The sequence below is a fragment of the Dermochelys coriacea genome, chromosome 2 (assembly GCF_009764565.3).
Source record: "Dermochelys coriacea isolate rDerCor1 chromosome 2, rDerCor1.pri.v4, whole genome shotgun sequence".
NCBI lineage: Eukaryota > Metazoa > Chordata > Testudines > Dermochelyidae > Dermochelys > Dermochelys coriacea.
This window is the reverse complement of record NC_050069.1, coordinates 190,183,347-190,204,249: the sequence shown is the minus strand read 5'-3', so window position 1 is coordinate 190,204,249 and position 20,903 is coordinate 190,183,347. Positions and strand designations below refer to the sequence as shown.

Below are 20,903 nucleotides of genomic sequence, written 5' to 3'. Positions count from 1 at the left end.
CCAAATTGCTGGGTTTTTTAAGTTCCCCCTTTTAAAAAGACACTAATTTTTTTTGCTCACCATCATGTTTTGCAGGAGTACATAAAAAACAAAACAAAACATAAAACCCCAGTACAAAAGGATACCTTGAGATTACAATTTTGAGACAATAAAAGTAGACTGACAGTTTACAACATTAAACTGCTCCAGTACACCCCGATTCAATTTGTACAGTAGATAAAAGTTGTAATTTAGGGGATTTGACCAATAATTGCTCCTGGGGGAATTCTGTGCCACTGCATATGGGCAGAATTCATGTCCCCCGCAGATTTATTTTTCTTCTCCACAGAATAGAGATTCTGTTGGAGAGGCATTGTAGTTACACCTTTTGCCCATCAGCGGCACCAGAAGAGAGGGCAGCCAGTGTGCAGAGAGGGACAGGGAGAGACTGTGTTCCTCACAGTGGTGCCAGGTGAAGAGGCATGGGACGGACAGAGAGGGGCACACAAGGCTACTGGGGGATGGGGTGGGGTCACAGACTAAAGTTCAGAAGGGCTAGTGGGAAGACAGATTGGGGCATGGACTTAGAAGTTAGTGGGGTGACAGCATTGAGCCAGGGGCTGAATGGGAGGGGGGCTGCAGGGCCACCTGTGGATGGAAGGGTAGATGTGCCTCACTGAATGGGAGAGGCTAGGGGTCAGCCAGGGTTTGCACGGGGGAAACTCCCCATCTCCCTACCTACCCCCACCCCCAAAAAAAACATGTTCCAGACTTCTCCCACCCACATCCAACAACCATCAAGGTTCCTTCCCTCTCCTTCAGCTCCTCCGTTAGCCCCAAGTCTCCCAAGCCTTTGCATTGCTTCTGAGGGGTGCAGGAAATACGTTACTGTATTGTAGTTTAAATGAATTACTCAAAGTTCTGTACTCATATGACTAGAAAGGAATCAGTCAAAAAATTTTTTCCTGAATCTCGTGTGTGTGTGTGTGTGGTTACAGACAGACTTGCTGACAGGTATTTTTAAATAAATTACCAGAATAATTGCAACTGGCATCATTAAGTTATTTTGACAAATACAATGTGCAGAATTTTGTAGAATTTTAAAACACTGTGTGAAGAATTTTTAGGCACAGAATTCCCCCAGGAGTAAATAATGGAGATTAGACTGATACCAAGTGCTTCCCAACCACAGAGGAAAAAACTGTTGTGCCCCAAAGAGCGTACAGTCAAAAAAAAAAAACAAAAAAAACACGACAAGTGAAACATGGGGGGAAAGGATACAACATTCTGGCAAGGTGATCCCAGTGACAGGCACAAGTCTTGGTTGCAAGTTTGCCTTATTTTGTTTTTAAATAGATACTAAATTCACCTCCCATCCCACCATTCAACCCCTGTGTCTTTGTTCCACAGCAATCCCCAGTTTCAGTTCCAATGAACTTACACCCTTTCATTCCTCCCAACATTCAACCCTTTCCCTCCATGTAAACAGAAATGATCAGTTCAGTGATAAGCTAAGTGAGATAAACAGTTGGATGACTTAGTCAACTAGCTTCTTGTAGGTTTCATGGAAGTAGTAAAGGATTTGATATGGAGAAGGTAATGGTTTTGTGGACCAGCTCAGGGAGGACATGCCATACCTAGGAGACAGTGTGGAAGAAAACACAGTTGGCTGTGAAAGAACTGGACAAAGAGGGTCTTAATGGGCACTGTGGGAAGAAATAAGGGGTGCAGTGTTGGGAGACATAGGTTTGAACTTGATGCAGTGAGAGATGGGACCTAATGAAGGACGATTTGGTCAGAACAATAAGAAAGGCCATCTTAGAAACTGGAGGGAAGGGACCGTGAAATTGGTGTCAGGAAGGCCAGTGACACAGTGGTTGCACAATGGAGTTCGTTTGGGAATTTGAATCCATAGATTTTCTCTAATTTACACTGATATAAGCAAGAACATGCACATGCTTATAACATTATAAATAAATCAAAGCAGATGAACTGCAATGCCATCAGCATTTTAAAAGAAATTGCACAACTGCTGTAACAGTCTACAAACTATGTTTTGATCCCAGGAGACCTACATTTGAAGAGTTTTTTTTTTTTAATTACGCTAAAGATAAGCCATCAGAAAACTGCTAATCAGTTGTGGCTTATTTATATTTCTTCTACCAATCTACTCCTACCTGAATATCAGTTAAGTGCAGCATGGTCTTTTTGTAGGAGAGGATGTCAAAATCAGTTGCTTTCCAGACTGCATGATTGAAACATTCACCTACTTTTTTCTTTTTTGTTATTACAATGAGATAGTTCCCTGTAAAATAAAAATGTAGAAGTCAAGAGTAGTTAGATATAACGTGATTCAAAAAAACCAAGGATAGCAAGCACAAAGCTATATACGAAAAAAATGCATGAAGGGGAAAGAGGGAGACAAATTCCTGGAGGTTCCCCTCCTCAAGAGCTTCCTCTATATCCCTCCATTGGAAGGAGGTTACTCCACTCTACAGTCTAAAACCCACAAATGAATTAACTTTCCTGCAAATTCCCCATGGTGTTGGGTAGGGATAGAGCACACCTTTCCAAGCACCCACCACTCCATCCGCACATGCAGATCTGAAGCACACTTCAGGGTCTTGAGGAATGGGGAGAGAGTGTAGCAGGGGCGGCCAACCCCAACTCCAGATCCAAGTACAGACAGTCCTCTTCACACTCACATCTTTTAGGGTGGGGATGCAGATAAGTGACTGAGCCCATAGTTTGGAGAATGCAGAATCCATCAGCAATATGTACAATGACAGTGTGTGGCAGTATTCAACAAATGAGATCCATCTTAGAAGTCTTACAGAAGGTCACAGATATGCTGTTTTATGCTAAAACATAGTTGACCTAAAGCCTGCAAAATCTATTAAATGGGGTGTTGGAGGGCAATTTGCATTAATATAGAAAAATCAATCAATCAGGAGAACTGCACATATAACAGTAAAGCCCCTCACTATAGCAATTTGTTAGCTTGCCTCCACCTTGGAAAATACAATGTAGTCTTACCTTCCATTGAACAAAATTACTCCTATGGAACTTATTTACTGTTGGAAAATTGTGCATTTCAATGTACAACTGACTGTGGTTTTCAGATGCAAATATAACAAGACAGATTTTTAAAAATCTTGGGTTGATCAAAAGTATGAATAAGCTATTTAACAAGAATGAAATGCTATGAAATCTCACACCTACTACTATGAAGTGTAAGTGAATGCCAATAAGAAAAACCAATAACCATGGCTTTATAAATTGTGCACAGTGTTTGTGTACCATTAAATTTACTAACTCCCATTTATAGCACAACGCACACTGTAGTGCTTTAATTTTCTGGAGAAGAAGTCACAGTTCAGTGGGTATTTAATCCACCCAGTTGCATAAAACTGATATGTACAACCAATTACACTTCTCCATCTACAGTTCTAGTTACTAGTTTTGTGCATTTGATTTCATCTAGAAGGATGCAAATGATTCAGATCCAAAACTTGATTCTTCTTAATTTACAACTATATAAATTCAGAACTTGCTTACATAATAGTGCTTGTAAGACAATCCTCAAATATTTGTCCTGCAGATATATTGATCTCACAAGCAATGTTGCACAAGTAGTAGAAAAAATAATATACACCATATTGATGTGAACTCAGTTTAAGTGAAATGTAAAATGTCTACAGTAGAAGAGGATAGTAAGGACATAATATTTGTTTTATAAAAGCTCAAGGTTATTAAGTTAGGCTAAGATTTTTCTTTTCTTCTAAACTTTTAAATAAATACAACATTAATTCTTGTGAAAGGTCGTGGACTGACAATTGTAAAACACAAGTTGTACCTCTTGATAAATATAGATCATGGTCAGTGAAAGGAGGTTTACACTAACACTACCTCACAGCTATGAATAGAAGAAAAGAAGGTAATTCAATCTCAATATTCATTTCCAATCTCTAATTAGGTTGCTCTCACCCTTATTGACACCTGTCCACCAGAAATTGGTCTGAGATTTTTCAGATAGGCCACTCAAAATGTTACACTGCCTGGGACAGAATTCAGTCAGTGATCCTGAAGTGAAAGGCAGCGTACTATTACCAAACCACTACGCCATTCTCTCTCAATCCTCTTTGGGATAATTCAGTTTTAAACACGAACAGGGACCCTTAAAGATACCAAAGTACATATACTGTAGACTGTGGTACAGTTGTTTATTACATTTGTCTTACTTTGTTATAGACATGTTTAAATCTTGGTCTACTAAGTTTGATAATCTCAACCTAGTCAAGTGTTGATATTTTGTTTGGAAAAATTGGCACTCTGCTCTAGAAAAGGGCTTTGCACAGAATGATTAAGGTACACAGACAGACAATCTATGTGAGCACCTACACACCTTATTACACTAGTTTCCAGACTATTGATATTAATCTAACTTTCATCGGAATCAAATTCACTCAAATAAGAAAAACACAACTTTCATTGGAAAAGTTGGCCTCATACCTGTGACTCAAAGTTTACTTGCATCAGTGATTATTTCCATCAGCTTCAGAGTACACTGACATACGTTTTATAGAACAATTTGTTCTTACCCTGCACTATTTAATATAATATTAGGAAGTTTTGTTCCAATTTGTCTTCTTCCTTTTAACAACTGTTGATTTTTCCTCTACATTTGGGAAGAGTTTTGAACACAGCCATTGATTAAACAACTAAATTACACTGATCTCGCATCAGGTCATTCCCAAATATTTTTTTTGTATACCAACACTATTGACTTGAAAGCAAGCCTCACCAAAAAGCGTTACAGCAAATCCAGTGGCGAGGGTGAAAGCAAGGGGGGGGGGGGAAGAGAAGAGGAAGAGAATTAAACTTTTTGTAGGTTCTGTAGAAATAGATTTAAAAAGTAAGTTGACAGAATGGTCAATTAACTCCTTTTCTACATTTAGATACTTAAAATTCATAAGACATCTTCCCTTCCTTTCATTTTTAAGCATCTTTAGTTAGCTCACAGATGACAAGTGTCATACTATAGCAACATTTAAGACATGATGAAAAAAGTGATTTTGTCCAACAAACTGTAATTCCAGATTTCCTTTATACATGAACCACACTCTCTCCCAGGCTTTTAGATTTCTCTAGTAATATATTTTCACCTACATTCTTTCAACCAGTATAGCATTTTGTTTTCCTTACCTGCCACCAGACGGATTGTTCCCAAAATACCATATATAGACCTTGTAATGGCTGAAGGGGGAACATCTTTCTTAACTGAAAAGCAGAAAAACAAGATGTCAAACTACATCTGTTTCATGATTATATCCCATTAACTTTATTAAGTTAGATTTGATCATGAAGTTTCAACCATGTCATGAAATGAGTCACAATAGTGAGAGGCAATGGATTAGAGTTTGAAAACCTGCTGGGAAAGAATTTAAAATTAGGAAATGAAAGTTTTCTATTTTGTTTAATCAACAAGAATCATTCTAACTGAAGACATTCAGGCTCATTTACAGAACAGGCTAGCTGGGTAGCTCAGCAGCAACACACTGTCCTGCCAGTAGCAAGGAGTTTCCTGTTTTAAACCAAACTCCAGGTGTCAAGGCCCCAAGACCAGCCTTAGCCACAATGCCTGGCCTCCCCACTTCTGAGCACTCCTGCACTATTTCAGTCCAATTCCACACTAAGCAACAGGGCCAGACAATCAGTCTGAATTGTGTTTTCTAACTTGTAAGGCCAGCTCTTCAAGGCAAAGACTACTAAGATCTGTACAGCTGTGGTAAAGAATATAGTGTCCTGAATGACAGGTAGGGGGGGAAATGGATGGATATGTGGATGCAACTTGCAAAAGTGCTTCAGTATTGTACTTTTATCATCCACAGATTTAGGGGTCATTGTGAGGACCATTAACACCAAGTTTTAAACCAGGGTTAAGTCACAACTATGTGCACCAACAGAGTTTGAAAAATGGAGAAAGATGGGACTAGATTATCCATTGGGTTACATGCCAATGAAATTATAAAGTAGCTGCTCGGACAACAACATACCTTGGCTTGAAGAGTTTATATGTTAATGAAACATCAGCATTAGGAAAAGATGGCAGACAACAGAAACCTGGGAAGAGTAATCCTTACAGCTCTAAAGGAGTAATTGCTATTCTAGTACTATAATATTTCAGTAGGATGAGCGCTCTAATCTTATACAAAAATACTGTCAGATTTACAGTCCAAATTTAGTTGGAAAAGAGGTTTTAATTTAATTTTCTCGGGAGAGAAAGGAGATATACATATGAAAGGAAAGTATTGTAGCAGCTCCTCTCAGTAAGAAAGCATATGAGTTCACTTTTAACATCCTATTTTCTGAAGTTCATAGCTCAGCATTAAATGGTTTGTTTCAAGCTGCAATTTAGTATCAGGCCTTCACATGGGAAGCAACTTGTTTGTTAAAACCACACAAATTTGCAAAAATAAAAATGTTAAGTTATGACCATAGCACAGAACTATCAAACAATTCAAACTGTAGCCTTTTAATAGCCTCAGGAAAAAATTAAAAATAAAAATCACCAAGTAGAAATAAGAGTGAGATATGTTGGCCAAGTTCATAGATTCCAAAGCCAGAAGGGACTACTGTGATCATCTAGTCTGACCTTCTGTATAACACAGGCCATAGAACTCCCCCAAAATAATTCCTAGAGCAGATCTTCTACAAAAAACATCCCATCTTGATTTAAAAGTTACCAATTTATACTTGGTAAATTGTTCAAATGGTTAATTGTCCTCACTGTCAAAAATTTACACCTTATTTCCAGTCTGAGTTTGTCTAGCTTCAACTTCCAGCCATTGTATCGTGTTATACATTTCTCTGCTGCACTGATGAGCCCATTATTAAATATTTATTCCTTGGGTAGATACTTGTGGACTGTATTCAAGTCACCCCTTAACCTTCTCCTTGTTAAGCTAAATAAATTGAGCTCTTGGAATTTACGGGAGCACATTTGCACAATATTCATCATTCCTGTGCTTGAGTCCAGACTGTGGCATCAGTCCTAGTTAGCATGAATAAGTCAACATTTCAAACTGATGCAGTCGTACAGTAATCAAAAAATAAAATGGTGAGTGGGAGCCCCAAATCAGTTGTTATGAATAAGGCTATGATTTAGTCAGAGAAGGTGACGGCGGTCAAGGATTTCGTGACTTTACCAGACCTCAGTGACTTCTTCCACTTCAGCTGACAGCAGCTGAAGCTGGGGTTGGAGATGAGACTCTGCGCCCCGTCCCGCAACTGGGGCTGGATGGCTGGAACCAAGACCCTGCAGCCCCAGCCCCGCGGCTTCCGTCAGGGGCCACGTGCCCCAGCCCCGCAGCATCCAAGGGCCGTGCTGGGGCTTGGTGGGGGCTGCAGTTGAGACCGCGCACCCCTATCCTGCAGCTATGGTCAGCACCAGAGCGGGGGCACTGCATCCCACTGCAGCTGTGACAGTGCCACTCACCATTGCTGGGGGCTTGGCCTGTCGGTGCCTCCCTCCCCATCATGAGACTCCATTCCTCCCCACTACTTGGCCCTGCCTTGTTATTTTTAGTAAAGTCACAGACAGGTCATGGGCTCTGAATTTTTGTTTATTGCCCGTGACCTGTCTGTGACTTTTACTAAAAATAACCATGACAAAAATCTTAGCCTTAGTTATGCACCATATATTTTCACCGCACATTTTTAATACACACAGCTACATAACTGCAAAGAACCTTAAAACTATCTTCCAATAAAAATTACATGTTGATCTGCAGAAATAAATATCAACGAATACTTTAAAATGTTAATTTTACTGAAAATAATCAAAATGCTGTGGCACATTTTGGATTTCTGCTACTGCAAATTAATATCCAGTCCACAAAGGAGACCAAAAAAAACTCAACATCATGAGTGAGGTGAAGAGAGAGACTTAAGACACCACAATAATTAATGTGGATATTCAGTAAGCTATCCAAAGAACCATGACATTCAGCTTTGAAGTAGTATTTAGATTGCTCATTGCATTTTGTCACTGTACTTTTTAATCGACTGGCCTAGTGCTGGTGAGAAGCATACCTGTAAGAGTGACCTCTGTGGAGACTCTGTCAATGGCAAGAACATCATCTGCTCCATCATCACAAGCTTCCACGTAAAACTTTTCTGGTGTTATGTGCCTTTAAAAGAAATTAAGAGCTATGAGTAAAATAAACCAGACTTGCCATACAAGTTCCATATTTAATTATAAACAGCTGGGAAGCCAGTTATGGCTTTTTCCTAATTGCTGAACAAATTTTAAACAACTGTTGACTGGAAAACAGCTGTACACCACACATTTATTTTGTAGAGCACTAGCTGGAAATATGAACCTGAGAGTTTTAACGGCTGAATGCAAAATTCCTGGCTTGCTTATCACCAGGGAAATAATCCTGTACCACTCTACTGCAAGTGAAAAATATGAAAGTTTCTTGCTGAATGTTTCTTTAAATAAGCTTTAATTTAAAAAAAAAAGGAAAGAATTAAAATGTGATTCATTTCATTAGTTTATATGGGCTATGTACAAAATGTTAGGAACCTGACAGAGTTCAAGTTATGGCCAAAAAACCTACCGTTTTACTGAACAATTAATGTACCACATAAGTGCACATTTAGCAGATTTCAGATTAAGAGGAAGACTGACACATTAAAGCTCATTTTCCACTAAGACTGGTTCCCAAACTGGGGTTCGCAGAATGTTTCAGGGGGTTCGCCAGAAAAATTTCACCAGAGGACCCTGGGCATTAGAGGCAGTAGGTGGGACCCCGTTGCAGGGCAGACAGCCCGAGCCCCAGGGAGAGCAGGACAGGGCAGTTGGGGCTGGCAGCCCGAGCCCCAGGGAAAGTGGGGCCAGGCAGTTGGGGCTGGCAGCCCAACCTCTGGTGGTCAGCGGGACCTGCAGCCAGAGTTCAGTGGAGCTCAGCTGACCGGGACAGTCAACGGGGTCCAGCAGCAGGAGCCCCACGGAGCGCGGAGGAAATTTAAACTCAAATCCCTGGAAATATTCATTTTTAGGAGGGGATTCACAAGATTTCACAATTTAGTGAAAGGAGTTTGCGGGCTGTTAAAGTTTGAGACCACTGCACTAAGAGAAAGCTTTCTGGAAGATGCCTGTAAAAATCCACTAAAAAAAACCTAATTTATGTCATAATCATAACCCAAAACAGCAGAAGGCAATTCCAGCAAGAGCACATTGCACCAGACGTACTTTAAGACTGGCACTTTCCAGGCTGCAAGCGAGATCTCTGCTTCAGGTGACATATGTCCATAATATCCAAAGCATTATACATACATACATACATACAAACAAACAATCTGAACACGTCTCATCCTTTTCTTTAGGTAAATCCTTTGCAGAATATAACTTTTCAATATCATGGTAATCATAGAATATCAGGGTTGGAAGGGACCTCAGGAGGTCATCTAGTCCAACCCCCTGCTCAAAGTAGGCATTTTTAAGACTAGTAGTTTAAAAGAAACAAAGACCTAATTAAACAATCAAATGCCTAAAACAGAACATGGCTATGGAGGCTGACTGTCCAAGGCCATATTCCAATTGGATAGGTGAGGACATCATAGCTGTACACCAGTGCCAGTGGTACACTGGAGAGGAGAATCCCTCATCCATTATATTAACTGGATAAAGATATGGAGAATTATTTTTACTAACCTTTCTCCCTCATTCCCTTCTTGCAGGATTGTTTCTATTACACAGCTTTGTCTAGTCAAATTTTAAATGCCTCATGTGATGGTGAAAGTCCAGTCATTTCTTGGGAGACTCTTTCACAGGCTAATCATTAGGATCTTTCCCCAATTTTACCCTCTCCAATTAAATCTTGTTTTTCTTAATGTTATCGCTATATTGTCATTACACCTCACGGCTCTAAATTAATTTCCAAAAAAAGAGGTAAAGGAGATGGCTTCTTTAACCCCTAGATAAAGAGTATCAAAATTCCCGTTGGAAACGTCATAGCTTTCTCTCTGATTTAGTTTCCTGGTTCTAATTTTTCTAATAATCTCAGAATGGACAACATTTCTACCATATGTAAGGCTATTTTTTTTTTTTAAAGGAACACCATCAACTTGAAAATGTATCCACTACTGTTAAAATGGAAAATTAACAAATTTTCTTCATCCTCTAGACTGTAAGCTCTTTTGGGGCCAGGGATAATTTCTCTGTTGTCTGCATGTGCAGTTTAGCACAATGAACCCCTAAACCAGACGTGGGCAAAGTACGACCTGGAGGCCACATCCGGCCCTCCAGCTCCTGCCAGGGACTGCGGTCGGGGGCTTGCCCCACTCCGCACGGCTCCTAGAAGCAGCGGCACATCCCCACTCCGGCTCCTATGTGTAGGGGCAGCTCGGGGGCTCCATATGCTGTCCCCACCCCAAGCACCGGCCCCGCAGCTCCCATTGGCTGTAGTTCCTGGCCAATGAGAGCTGCAGGAGCAGTGCTGCCTGGCCGTGCCTCCATGTAGAAGCCAGAGAGAGGACATGTCGCTGTTTCTGGGAACTACTTGAAGTAAGCATCACCCAGAGCCTGCCCCCCTGCCCCTCCCCTGTGCCCTAAACACCTGATCTCCCTCCCATGCTCTGTACCCCTCAGTCCCAGCCCAGAGCATCCTCCTGCACCCCCAACCTCTCATCCCCAGCCCCACTTGAGAGCCCATACACCCAGCCAGAGCCCTAGCACCCTCCTGCATGCCAACCCCATGAGTATTCATGGCCCACCATACAATTTCCATACCCAGATGTCGCCCTCGGGCCAAAAAGTTTGCCCACCCCTGCCCTAAACCCTCATAAGGGTCTCCAAGGCCTACCATAATAACTACATTTCCTCATCACCATACTTTGTGCATTTGACAGCATTGTAGCTTAGTATATTTAACTGTATTTACACCCTTCCTCGTTCCCTTCAAGAGGGTTTCATCCCTAATACCAGCAGCAGCAGAGTTTAAACTGAACAAGTAGAACACAACTGTGGGCAGACAGAAAGGGAAAGATATGAGTGTCAGCACGTTTGGTAGCGTTGATCTCGGGTCATCTAGAAAGACAAAAATGGGGGAGCAAAAAAACCCTTATTTAAAAAAAAAAATACTTTTTAAAGATGCAAGCCAGGACACTAAAGGAGTTCTATTTGGAAACTGGATTTCTAAAAAATTAAACTTTAAAAAAATAATAATCAAGATTATAGCATTCCTTTAAGAGAAAATGGCATTTATTTTACTTAGCACAACATTCTGAAGTTTTACACAATTGATCTATGAGGAAAGACATAGCCAAATATATGAAGTCATGGCTAAGCAACAACGAAGAAGGAAGAGGTTAAATTTTAAGTCTAATAAAATTTAAAAGGAGGTAGATCCCGATGAAGGAAAAATACAGGGTGAAAAAAGGTGTTTAAAAAAAAAAGTGAGGAAATTAAGAAAAAAATAGCATACCATTAAAAGCTTTCTGACCATGTTCTGTATCAACCTGTGGAACGGTCTCCCAAATAATGCGAAGGAAGCCTCATTTTTCAGAGCCCTCAAAACTAGAATTGACGATACACTAACATGCAATGGAATGCATTGGAATGCAATGGAATCCTGTGCTGGCAGAGTAATGGACTCTCTAGATGACTTAAATTAGGAGTCTTCCATCTATAATTTCTATGATCAATATTTAAACACTCTGGCTTGCACAGTATCAATAGCGTGGACATAGCTTTATGTCATGTCAAATATCTTTTCAGCTATTTGGCCACTGGCAGTGCAAGGCTCAGAAATTAAAAACTCTAGTTAGACCCTTACTTTCAAATACTTATTAATAGCTTGTGGGGTGACAAGTGTTCATTTATAATGTGAGCTTTTGGCTTACTTCATTCAGCAAGATGGTTAAATCTTTCCTTTAAAAGCAGTTTAAATTATTCTAAGAATATTGTATCAACTGCAAAGTGCTAATAATGATAATGTATGAAGTACTTCTAAATCACACACAAAAGCTATATTAAAAGATTAAGGTTACAAAACTGATAGTTACGAAATGAAATGCCAGAATTAAAATTGCCTGTGCAATCTTAACTCAGCCCTCTTGCACTAGTTATAGAACATACTATTCCCCTCAACAATTCTCTGCCCAGCTCTTAATCCTCTAGCAAAGCCATTCACTGCCTTCAAGTCCCAGTTTCCGTACCTAGGCAGTACTAATCTCCACCTAAACTTGAGTCACTGTTCTCTCCCCGCCCCCATTAGCCTCCAATTCCAGTTTCCACACACTGCACAGCTTTGTTCCAATGTACTCCCTCTGCCCCTCACTCAGATAGCTCTTGTCCCCTCTGCATTAGAATCAGACAACTTCCTCCTCCCTGGGCTCTCCCTGGGGCTGGAGATGCAGTCACAGAGCACAGGAGAGAGTCGCCCTGTTTTCAGTTCAGGTACTTGGACTCAGCATGGCCTGCAGCAGTCCAGAGCTGCTATTGCAGGGAAAGCTGACACTCCAGTCAGAGCGTAGCAGTTCAGTGCTGATGGAATCTTTGGGGAATTTGCTGCTAAAAATCTAAGAATTCTGATTTTTTTTAAAGTTGTATAACTTGGCCAAATGTAGACAGATTTTCATGAGGACAACAAGAGGCACATCTCTGACAAAAAGACCAAATTTCAGGCCTCTTCTCCAAAGCATGAGGATGCTAGCACTTAAGGGAAAAAAAAAAAAAGTCACCAGAATTTAACACTGGAAAAACAGAGTATTTTCTCCCCAACATCATTCTTGGAAACTTCTGAACTGTTTCAGCTGAAATTTTCCAAAATCAGCCTCAGGCAGACACCTGGCACAGCAAATTTCAGCCCAAATGGTTACAAACTGACAAAAAAGTTATAATCTGTTGAAAATATGGTCTTACATGAAAGTGTCCTACAACCTTAATAGCCCCACCTATAATTAAAATGAAAGAGCATTCAAAAATTGAGACACAATCATGCATTTCATCCTCTGAAGGAACAGCATTCTTGTATATCTGGCCCATAGAGCTAGCCTGCTTGCTTGTAAATCTTTTCTTATGGGGTGGATATTGTTGGTTTTATTATAATAGATTTATTCTAGAGTATTTTGGCTGTAATGTAAGTAACCTGAAGGCCACATCCTGTTGACCTAAAGCAAGTTAGCATACATACATTCGGGACCTTTAGCCTAGGTAAGTGATAATGAGCTAAAGCATAAAGTATATAACTACTAGCTCAGTCTCACATCTGATGTTTATATAAAATATAATGTTTGTGACCTTTAGCATAGATAAAGGAGGATGCATTAACTCAATCCCCTGAGATGGGATATTAGATGGATGGGATCTGAGTTATCCAGGAAAGAATTTTCTGTAGTATCTGGCTGGTGAATCTTGACCATATGCTCAGGGTTTAGCTGATCGCCATATTTGGGGTCGGGAAGGAATTTTCGTCCACGGCAGATTGGAGAGGCCCTGGAGGTTTTTCGCCTTCCTCTGTAGCATGGGGCATGGCTGACTTGAGGGAGGCTTCTCTGCTCCTTGAAGTCTTTAAACCATGATTTGAGGACTTCAGTAGCTCAGACATAGGTGAGGTTTTTCATAGGAGTGGGTGGGTGAGATTCTGTGTCCTGCACTGTGCAGGACGTCTGACTAGATGATCAGAATGGTCCCTTCTGACCTTAGTATCTATGAATCTATAAGTTGGCATAGATAAGGGTCTAAATTCATAGTCCTAAATTCATGCCCTCCATCAACTTAACAAAACTTGGAAATAACCAGTTAGGCCAGAAACATCAGATGCGAGACTGAGCTAGTAGTTATTACTATGTATGAATATGTCATTAAGACATATGAACGTGCCAGCCTATAGAGTAAGTGTGCCCTGATATTTTGAGGGTGAGGAAGTTACGTTTGGACATGGAAAGAGACACATAGTGCTCAGGCTCTATAAAGAGGGGCAACCCACCATGTTAGTTTTAGTTGGTATTTTAAATTCTTAATGGTTAGTTCTTAAGCTAATTGAATCAAACCTTTAAGTTAGCTTCTGTAGTTTTTCTTTAGCTTTTTACCACTCTAGCTTCTAAGTTCTTCACCTCCCACTCGAGAATTGAGGAACCTGGACCATTGGATTCTCTTGGGATGCCAGAGGCGAAGCTGGTCCTTTGTCTCCTACCACCAGGTTATCAAGGAAGGGAGCGAGTATGTTAATCTAGAAAACTTTATAATATACAATACCATATGTACCTCTAAAACAATATTATTGCCTTTGTAATTCTGATTATTTTTCCATTTGATTGCTATTCCATTTATCTCAATACAAGTCTTTAAGGCTGTATTTTGTTCTCAGTATAAATGTCCTTGCCATACATCCTGAGGATCCTTGAAAACGGTGTAACCTGATTCTGGGATGAAAACCTTATCTTCTGATCAGATTAATTGGCAAGCCTATATAAACAATAATATTAACCTCCTAAAATCAGGCAACATATTAAAATCAGTATTATGACACATGATGTTTATCACATGCACATAAAAAAAAATACTGCTCATGCTCACTTTAATGTGAGCAAGAATGAAATATATCAGCCACCATGGAGATGAGGGGGATTGTTCACTATAGTCACGGATCAGAGTTATTTGGCTGTGCTTATACTAAAAACAATTGGAGCAGTGTTGAAAATCCATCAGATCCAGATTTTATTTGTAATGCAAAAATATGAAAAGAAACAGATTTTCCAGAAAATAAGATTCAGAACTTCTGACTAACTTTCACATTCAAACCAAACTCAACTTTACTATGATCTTTATATTTTTTATTTGTATCTGAGAATGCTACATAGCCATGCTCAGTTACCCCATCTGATTAGGAGACTACATCAAGAAGTTGTTAACAAGACACTGACGTCAGTGTAGCTCAACAGATGGAATATGTCCAACATTCTTGACTTCAACTAAATGAGCAACATCAAACCAATGCTACAATCTCTGCAGCTCAATAGTTAAAAGACGAACACACACACACACACACGCACACACACACACACACACACAAAAGCATGGAGACTAAAAATTAGATAACGCTTTCAACAATTTTGGCTTAAAGAACACAAACAAGAAAATACAGGGGAACCATCACCAAAATCAAGCCCTTTGGTTTGTTTCTTCAGTTCAGACACTATCATGGCTATGAAATAGTTGAGAGCTGGAACTTCACTGTGGGTAGTGACACGTAAATGAATACGGTATTAACATAGGAAAAAAATTAAAAATGGCTCAACTCACATTAAAATCTTCCTCACTCCCAAAAAGAAATCAAGACCTCAATCCCACACACAAAATATACTTACTTGAAGTGTTCACTGAATAGTTGAGAGACTGCGCCATTTGACATTAAAAGTATAAGACTTTTATAATATAACTTGTAGAATCCATATTTTTCAGGCATTTAGTATGTACCAGGAGGCTATAAATCATATTTTAAATTCAAACTGTTTTTGCATATATGTGTACTATGAAGAAAGCAGTATGTCTGTGCAAATGGCAGCTAAAAATGGGACAATTCTGCTCGACAGCTTTCCAAAGTATCTTTAGAGAAGATGTACATATTTTGGAACTAAATGGCAGATACAGAAGTTAAAAAAAAGCCACATGTGTAATAAGGATTCTTTCCCTTCCTGAGTGCAACTCAGCTTTACCACAGTTTTCTATATTTTAAGAATCTCTGTTGATGATAAAACAGTTTCTTCAAAATGTACTACTTTTAATGAATATTTCTGATTATCAAATAGCCATTTGTTTTCTCTATTCATGGAATAAGTTGCTCAGAGCATCATTTTTCTGTTTTTAGAAGTTTTGGCAGCTTTTGCTGCTTCTATTAATAGCTTTAAAAGGAAACAGCAATGAACTTAAACTTAAGAATTGAAAATGTCAGAATTCTCTACTTACACAACTAAGCATCCAGATTAAATTCTAATATAATAAAACCCAAAAAAGGTGAAATGTGATTCAGGTACTGCAGCTTATGTATGTGAGTATTAGGTTTGATTAAAACTGAGAAATTAAGTGCAAGATTTTCTCATTTGTAGTTTGAATATTTGCTTTGTACAAAGCTGATAAGTGCAGAGGAGCCCACAGGTGAGACAATGATATCCCTTAGGGATGAATTTATGTACATCTTAGTATAGAGGATAGGAAAGAAGTTGGTAAAGTACAGATAGAAGCTAGTAAGGAATAGCCAGTCAAATAAAATAGAGTCCCATTTAAAACATAGTAATGAAGGCAAGAAACTGAATATTGACAAAATATATAAGCGCTTATATACAAATTACAGAAGTCTAAAAATACTAAGATGGGTGACCTAGAGTGTCTGGCATTACGTGAATGTATTGATATAAGAGGCAGAGAAACACGGTGGAATGAGGATAAATCAATGGGACATGATAATACCAGGGTATAAATATATAGAAATGATAGAGTAGGTCACACTGGTAGGGGGTGATATTATATGTTAAAAGAAAGCACAGAGTCAAATAAGGTAAAATCTTACATGAAACGAACTATACCATAGGATCTCTATGGATAGAAATTCTATGCCTGAATAAAAAGAGTATAGCAATAGGAGTACACTACCAACCACCTAAACAGGATGGTGACAGTGACTGTGAAACGCTAAGAGAGGTTAGATAGACTACTAAAGCAGAAAGTGCAATAATAGTGGATTATTTTCCTCATCCTCATATTGACAGGGTGTGATGCAGAGATAAAACTGATAGCCACCATAAATGACTGCTTCTTGGAGCAGCTAGTCCTGGAACCCCCAAAGGCACAGGTAATTCTTGACTTAGTCCTAAGTGGAGCACAGGATCTGGTCCAAGAGGGAACTATAGCTGAACCACTCAGCAATAGTGACTTATAATGTAATTAAGTTTAACATCCTTATAGGGGGAAATATAAACCAGACAGACACAGACACAGAGGGAGCATTTCACTTTAAAAAGGGGAACTTCAAAAAAACAAAATGATGATGCTCATTGAATAGAAATTGAAAGGAACTGTCACAATGGTAAATGCTTGAAGCTGCAAGGGGGCTATTTAAAAACACCATAATAGAGGTTCAGACTAAATGTATATCCCAAATCATAGAAAACAACAAGAGGACGAAAAGAATGCCACCATGGCTAAAGAGCAGAGTAATTGAGGTCATTAGAGGCAAGAAGGCATCCTTTAAGATTTGGAAGTCAAATCCTAGCAAGGATTAACAGGAAGGTGCACAAACTCTGATAGGTTAAGTGTAGAAGTATAATAATGCAGGTCAAGAAAGAATGAGAAGCAACTTACTAAGGATGAAAAGACTGATGGTAAGAATCTTTTTAAATGCACCAGAAGGCTGCCAGACAGGCAATGGGGCCACTAAAAGACAAAAAGGTGCTAAAGGAGCAAACAAGGTCATTGCAGAAAAGCTAAAGAACTCACTGTAATGGTCTTCACTGCAGCGACTGTGGGGAAGATACCCACATCAGAGCTATCCTTTTTGGGTGACAAATCTGAAGTACTGTCCCATACTGATGCATAAATAGAAGATGTTTTGAACAAATTATTTAATTAAATAGAAATAAGTCAACACAACCAGATGGTATTCACTTGAATTCTGTAGGAATTCATACATTATATTGTAGAACTACTATCTGTACCATATAACCTACCACTGAAACAAGCCTCTGTCTCAGGTGACTGGAAAGTGGCTAATGTAACACCATTTATAAAAAAGGACTCAAGAGGAGATCCTGGCAATTACAGATTTGAGAGTCTAACTTTAACACTGGGCAACTATAGTCAAAAACAGAATTCTAAGACACATAGATAAACATGATTTCCTGGAGAAGAGTTAACATGGCTTTTATGAACGCAAGTCATGCTTCACCAATCTATCCGAATTATTTGAGGGTGTCAATATGCATGCGGATAAGGGTGATCCAGTTAAAATACTGTACTTGGATTTTCAAATAGCCATTGACGAGGTCTCTCATCAAATGCTCTTAAGCAAAGTAAAGAGTCACAAGAGAATAGGGAAATCCTATCATGAATCAGTAACAGGCTAAGAGACAGGAAGCAAAGGGTAGGAATAAAATGGTCAGCTTTCATAATGCTCTCTCTATTGTAAACAGCAAGATCCCCCAAGGATCTGTACTGGGAACTGTGCTGTTCAACATATTCATCAATCATCTGAAAAAGGGAGTGAAGAGTGAAGTGGTGTAGTCTGCAGATGGCATCTTGAGTAATTCTGTAAGTCCAAAGATAACTGCGAAGAGTCACAGAGGGATCTAGCAAGGGATGTGAAGGGTAACAAGAATGGTTTCTACAGGTATGTTAGCAACAAAAAAGTCAGGGAAAGTGTGGGACCCTTACTGAATGGGGGAGGCAACATAGTGACAGACGATGTGGAAAAAGCTAAGTACTAAATGCTTTTTTTGCCTCTGTCTTCAAAGACAAGGTCAGCTCCCAGACTGCTACACTGGGCAACACAGTATGAAAAGGAGGTGAGCAGCCATCAGTGGTAAAAGAACAGGTTAAGGACTATTTAGAAAAGCTGGAGGTGCACAAGTCCATGGGTCCAGATCTAATGCATCCAAGAGTGCTGAGGGAGTTGGCTGATGTGACTGGCCATTATCTTTGAAAATTTGTCATGATCGGGGGAGGTACCAGATGATTGGAAAAAGACAAATATAGTGCCCATATTTTAAAGAGGGAAGAAAGAGAACCTGGGGAACTACAGACCAGTCAGCCTCTCTTCAGTCCCCAGCAAAATCATGGAGCAGGTCCTTAAGGAATCCATTTCGAAGCACTTGGAGGAGAGGAAGGCGATCAGGAACAGTCAACAAGGATTCATCAAGGGCAAGTGTCAAGGTTCCTTCTCCACTCTGAACTCTAGGGTACAGATGTGGGGACCTGCATGAAAACCTCCTTAACTTACTTTTACCAGCTTAGGTTAAAGCTTCCCCAAGGTACAAACTATTTTACCTTTTGCCCTTGGACTTTCGCTGCCACCACCAAACGTCTAACCGGTATTATTATTATTATTATTATTAGGAAAGAGTCTGCTTGGAAACGTCTTTCCTCCCCCAAAATCCTCCCAAACATTACCCCGCCCCTTTCTGGGGAAGGTTTGATAAAAATCCTCACCAATTTGCATAGGTGACCACAGACCCAAACCCTTGGAGCTTAAGAACAATGAAAAAGCATTCAGTTTCTTAAAAGAAGAATTTTAATAGAAGAAAAAGTAAAAAAAATCACCTCTGTAAAATCAGGATGGTAAATACCTTACAGGGTAATTAGATTCAAAACACAGAGAACCCCTCTAGGCAAAACCTTAAGTTACAAAAAGATACAAAAACAGGAATATCCATTCCCTCCAGCACAGCTTATTCTCTCAGCCATTTAAAGAAATCAGAATCTAATGCATATCTAGCTAGATTACTTACTAAGTTTTAAGACTCCATTCCTGTTTTGTCCCCGGCAAAAGCATCACACAGACAGAGAGAAAGGCTTTGTTTCTCCCTCCCCCCAGCTTTTGAAAGTATCCTGTCTCCTCATTGGTCATTTTGGTCAGGTGCCAGCGAGGTTATCCTAGCTTCTTAACCCTTTACAGGTGAAAGGGTTTTTCCTCTGGCCAGGAGGGATTTTAAAAGGTGTTTACCCTTCCCTTTATATTTATGACAGCAAGTCATGCCTGATCAACCTGATTGCCTTCTATGATGAGATAACTGGCTGTGTGGATATGAGGAAAGCAGTGGATGAGATATATCTTGATTTTAGCAAAGCTTTTTATACGGTCTCCCACAGTATTCTTGCCAGCAAATTAAAGAAGTATGGATTGGATGAATGGACTATAAGGTGGACTAGAAAGCAGGCTAGACTGTCGGGCTCAATGGGTAGTGATCAACGGCTCAATGTCTTGTTGGTAGCCAGTATCATGTGGAGTGCCCCAGGGGTCGGTTTTGTTCAACATCTTTATCAATGATGGGATTAATTGCACCCTCAGCAAGTTCACAGAAGACACTAAGCTCGGGGGAGAGGTAGATATGCTGGAGGGTAGGGATAGGGTCAGAGTGACCTAGACAAATTAGAGGATTGGGCCAAAAGAAATCTGATGAGGTTCAACAAGGACAAGTGCAGTGTCCTGCACTTAGGAAGGAAGAATCCCACTCACCGCTACAGGCTGGGGACCGATTGGATAAGCAGCAGTTCTGCAGAAAAGGACCCGGGGACTACAGTGGACGAGAAGCTGGATATGAGTCAGCAGTGTGCCCTTGTTGCCAAGAAGGCCAACAGCATATTGGGCTGTATTAGTAGGAGCATTGCCAGCAGATCGAGGGAAGTGATTATTCCCCTCTCTACAGCACTGGTGAGGCCACACCTGGAGTATTGCATCCAGTTTTGGTTCCCTCACTACAGAAGGGATGTGGACAAATTGGAGAGAGTCCAGCGGAGGGCAACAAAAATGATTAGGGGCTGGGGCACATGATTTACTAGGAGAGGCTGAGGGAACTGGGGTTATTTAGTCTGCGGAAGAGAAGAGTGAGGGGGGATTTGATAGCAGCCTTCAACTACCTGAAGGGAGGTTCCAAAGAGAATGGAGCTAGGCTGTTCTCAGTGGTGGCAGACGACAGAACAAGAAGCAATGGTCTCAAGTTGCAGTGGGGGAGGTCTAGGTTGGATATTAGGAAACACTATTTCACTAGAAGGGTGGTGAAGCACTGGAATGGGTTACCTAGGGCGGTGATGGAATGTCCATCCTTAGAGGTTTTAAAGGCCTGGCTTCACAAAGCCTTGGTTGGGATGATTTAGTTGGTATTAGTCCTGCTTTGAGCAGGGGATTGGACTAGATGACCTCCTG

General features: G+C 40.1%; 1 protein-coding gene across 3 annotated transcripts in view; it reads right to left on the bottom strand.

Annotated features, from left to right (window-relative positions):
* Positions 1-20,903, bottom strand: part of SACM1L (SAC1 like phosphatidylinositide phosphatase) — a 72,000-nt gene that overhangs the window by 26,304 nt on the left and 24,793 nt on the right. For 2 of the 3 annotated variants that reach the window (XM_038390645.2, XM_043508884.1), the window contains exons 2-4: positions 8,074-8,171; positions 5,185-5,259; positions 2,157-2,284 (exon numbers count right to left, since the gene is read on the bottom strand). In XM_038390645.2, coding sequence (XP_038246573.1) covers positions 2,157-2,284; positions 5,185-5,259; positions 8,074-8,171 — 301 coding nt within the window. Of the gene's footprint in view, positions 1-2,156; positions 2,285-3,835; positions 3,896-5,184; positions 5,260-8,073; positions 8,172-20,903 lie in introns of those variants that run through there. The other variant, XM_043508885.1, reaches the window with a different exon arrangement.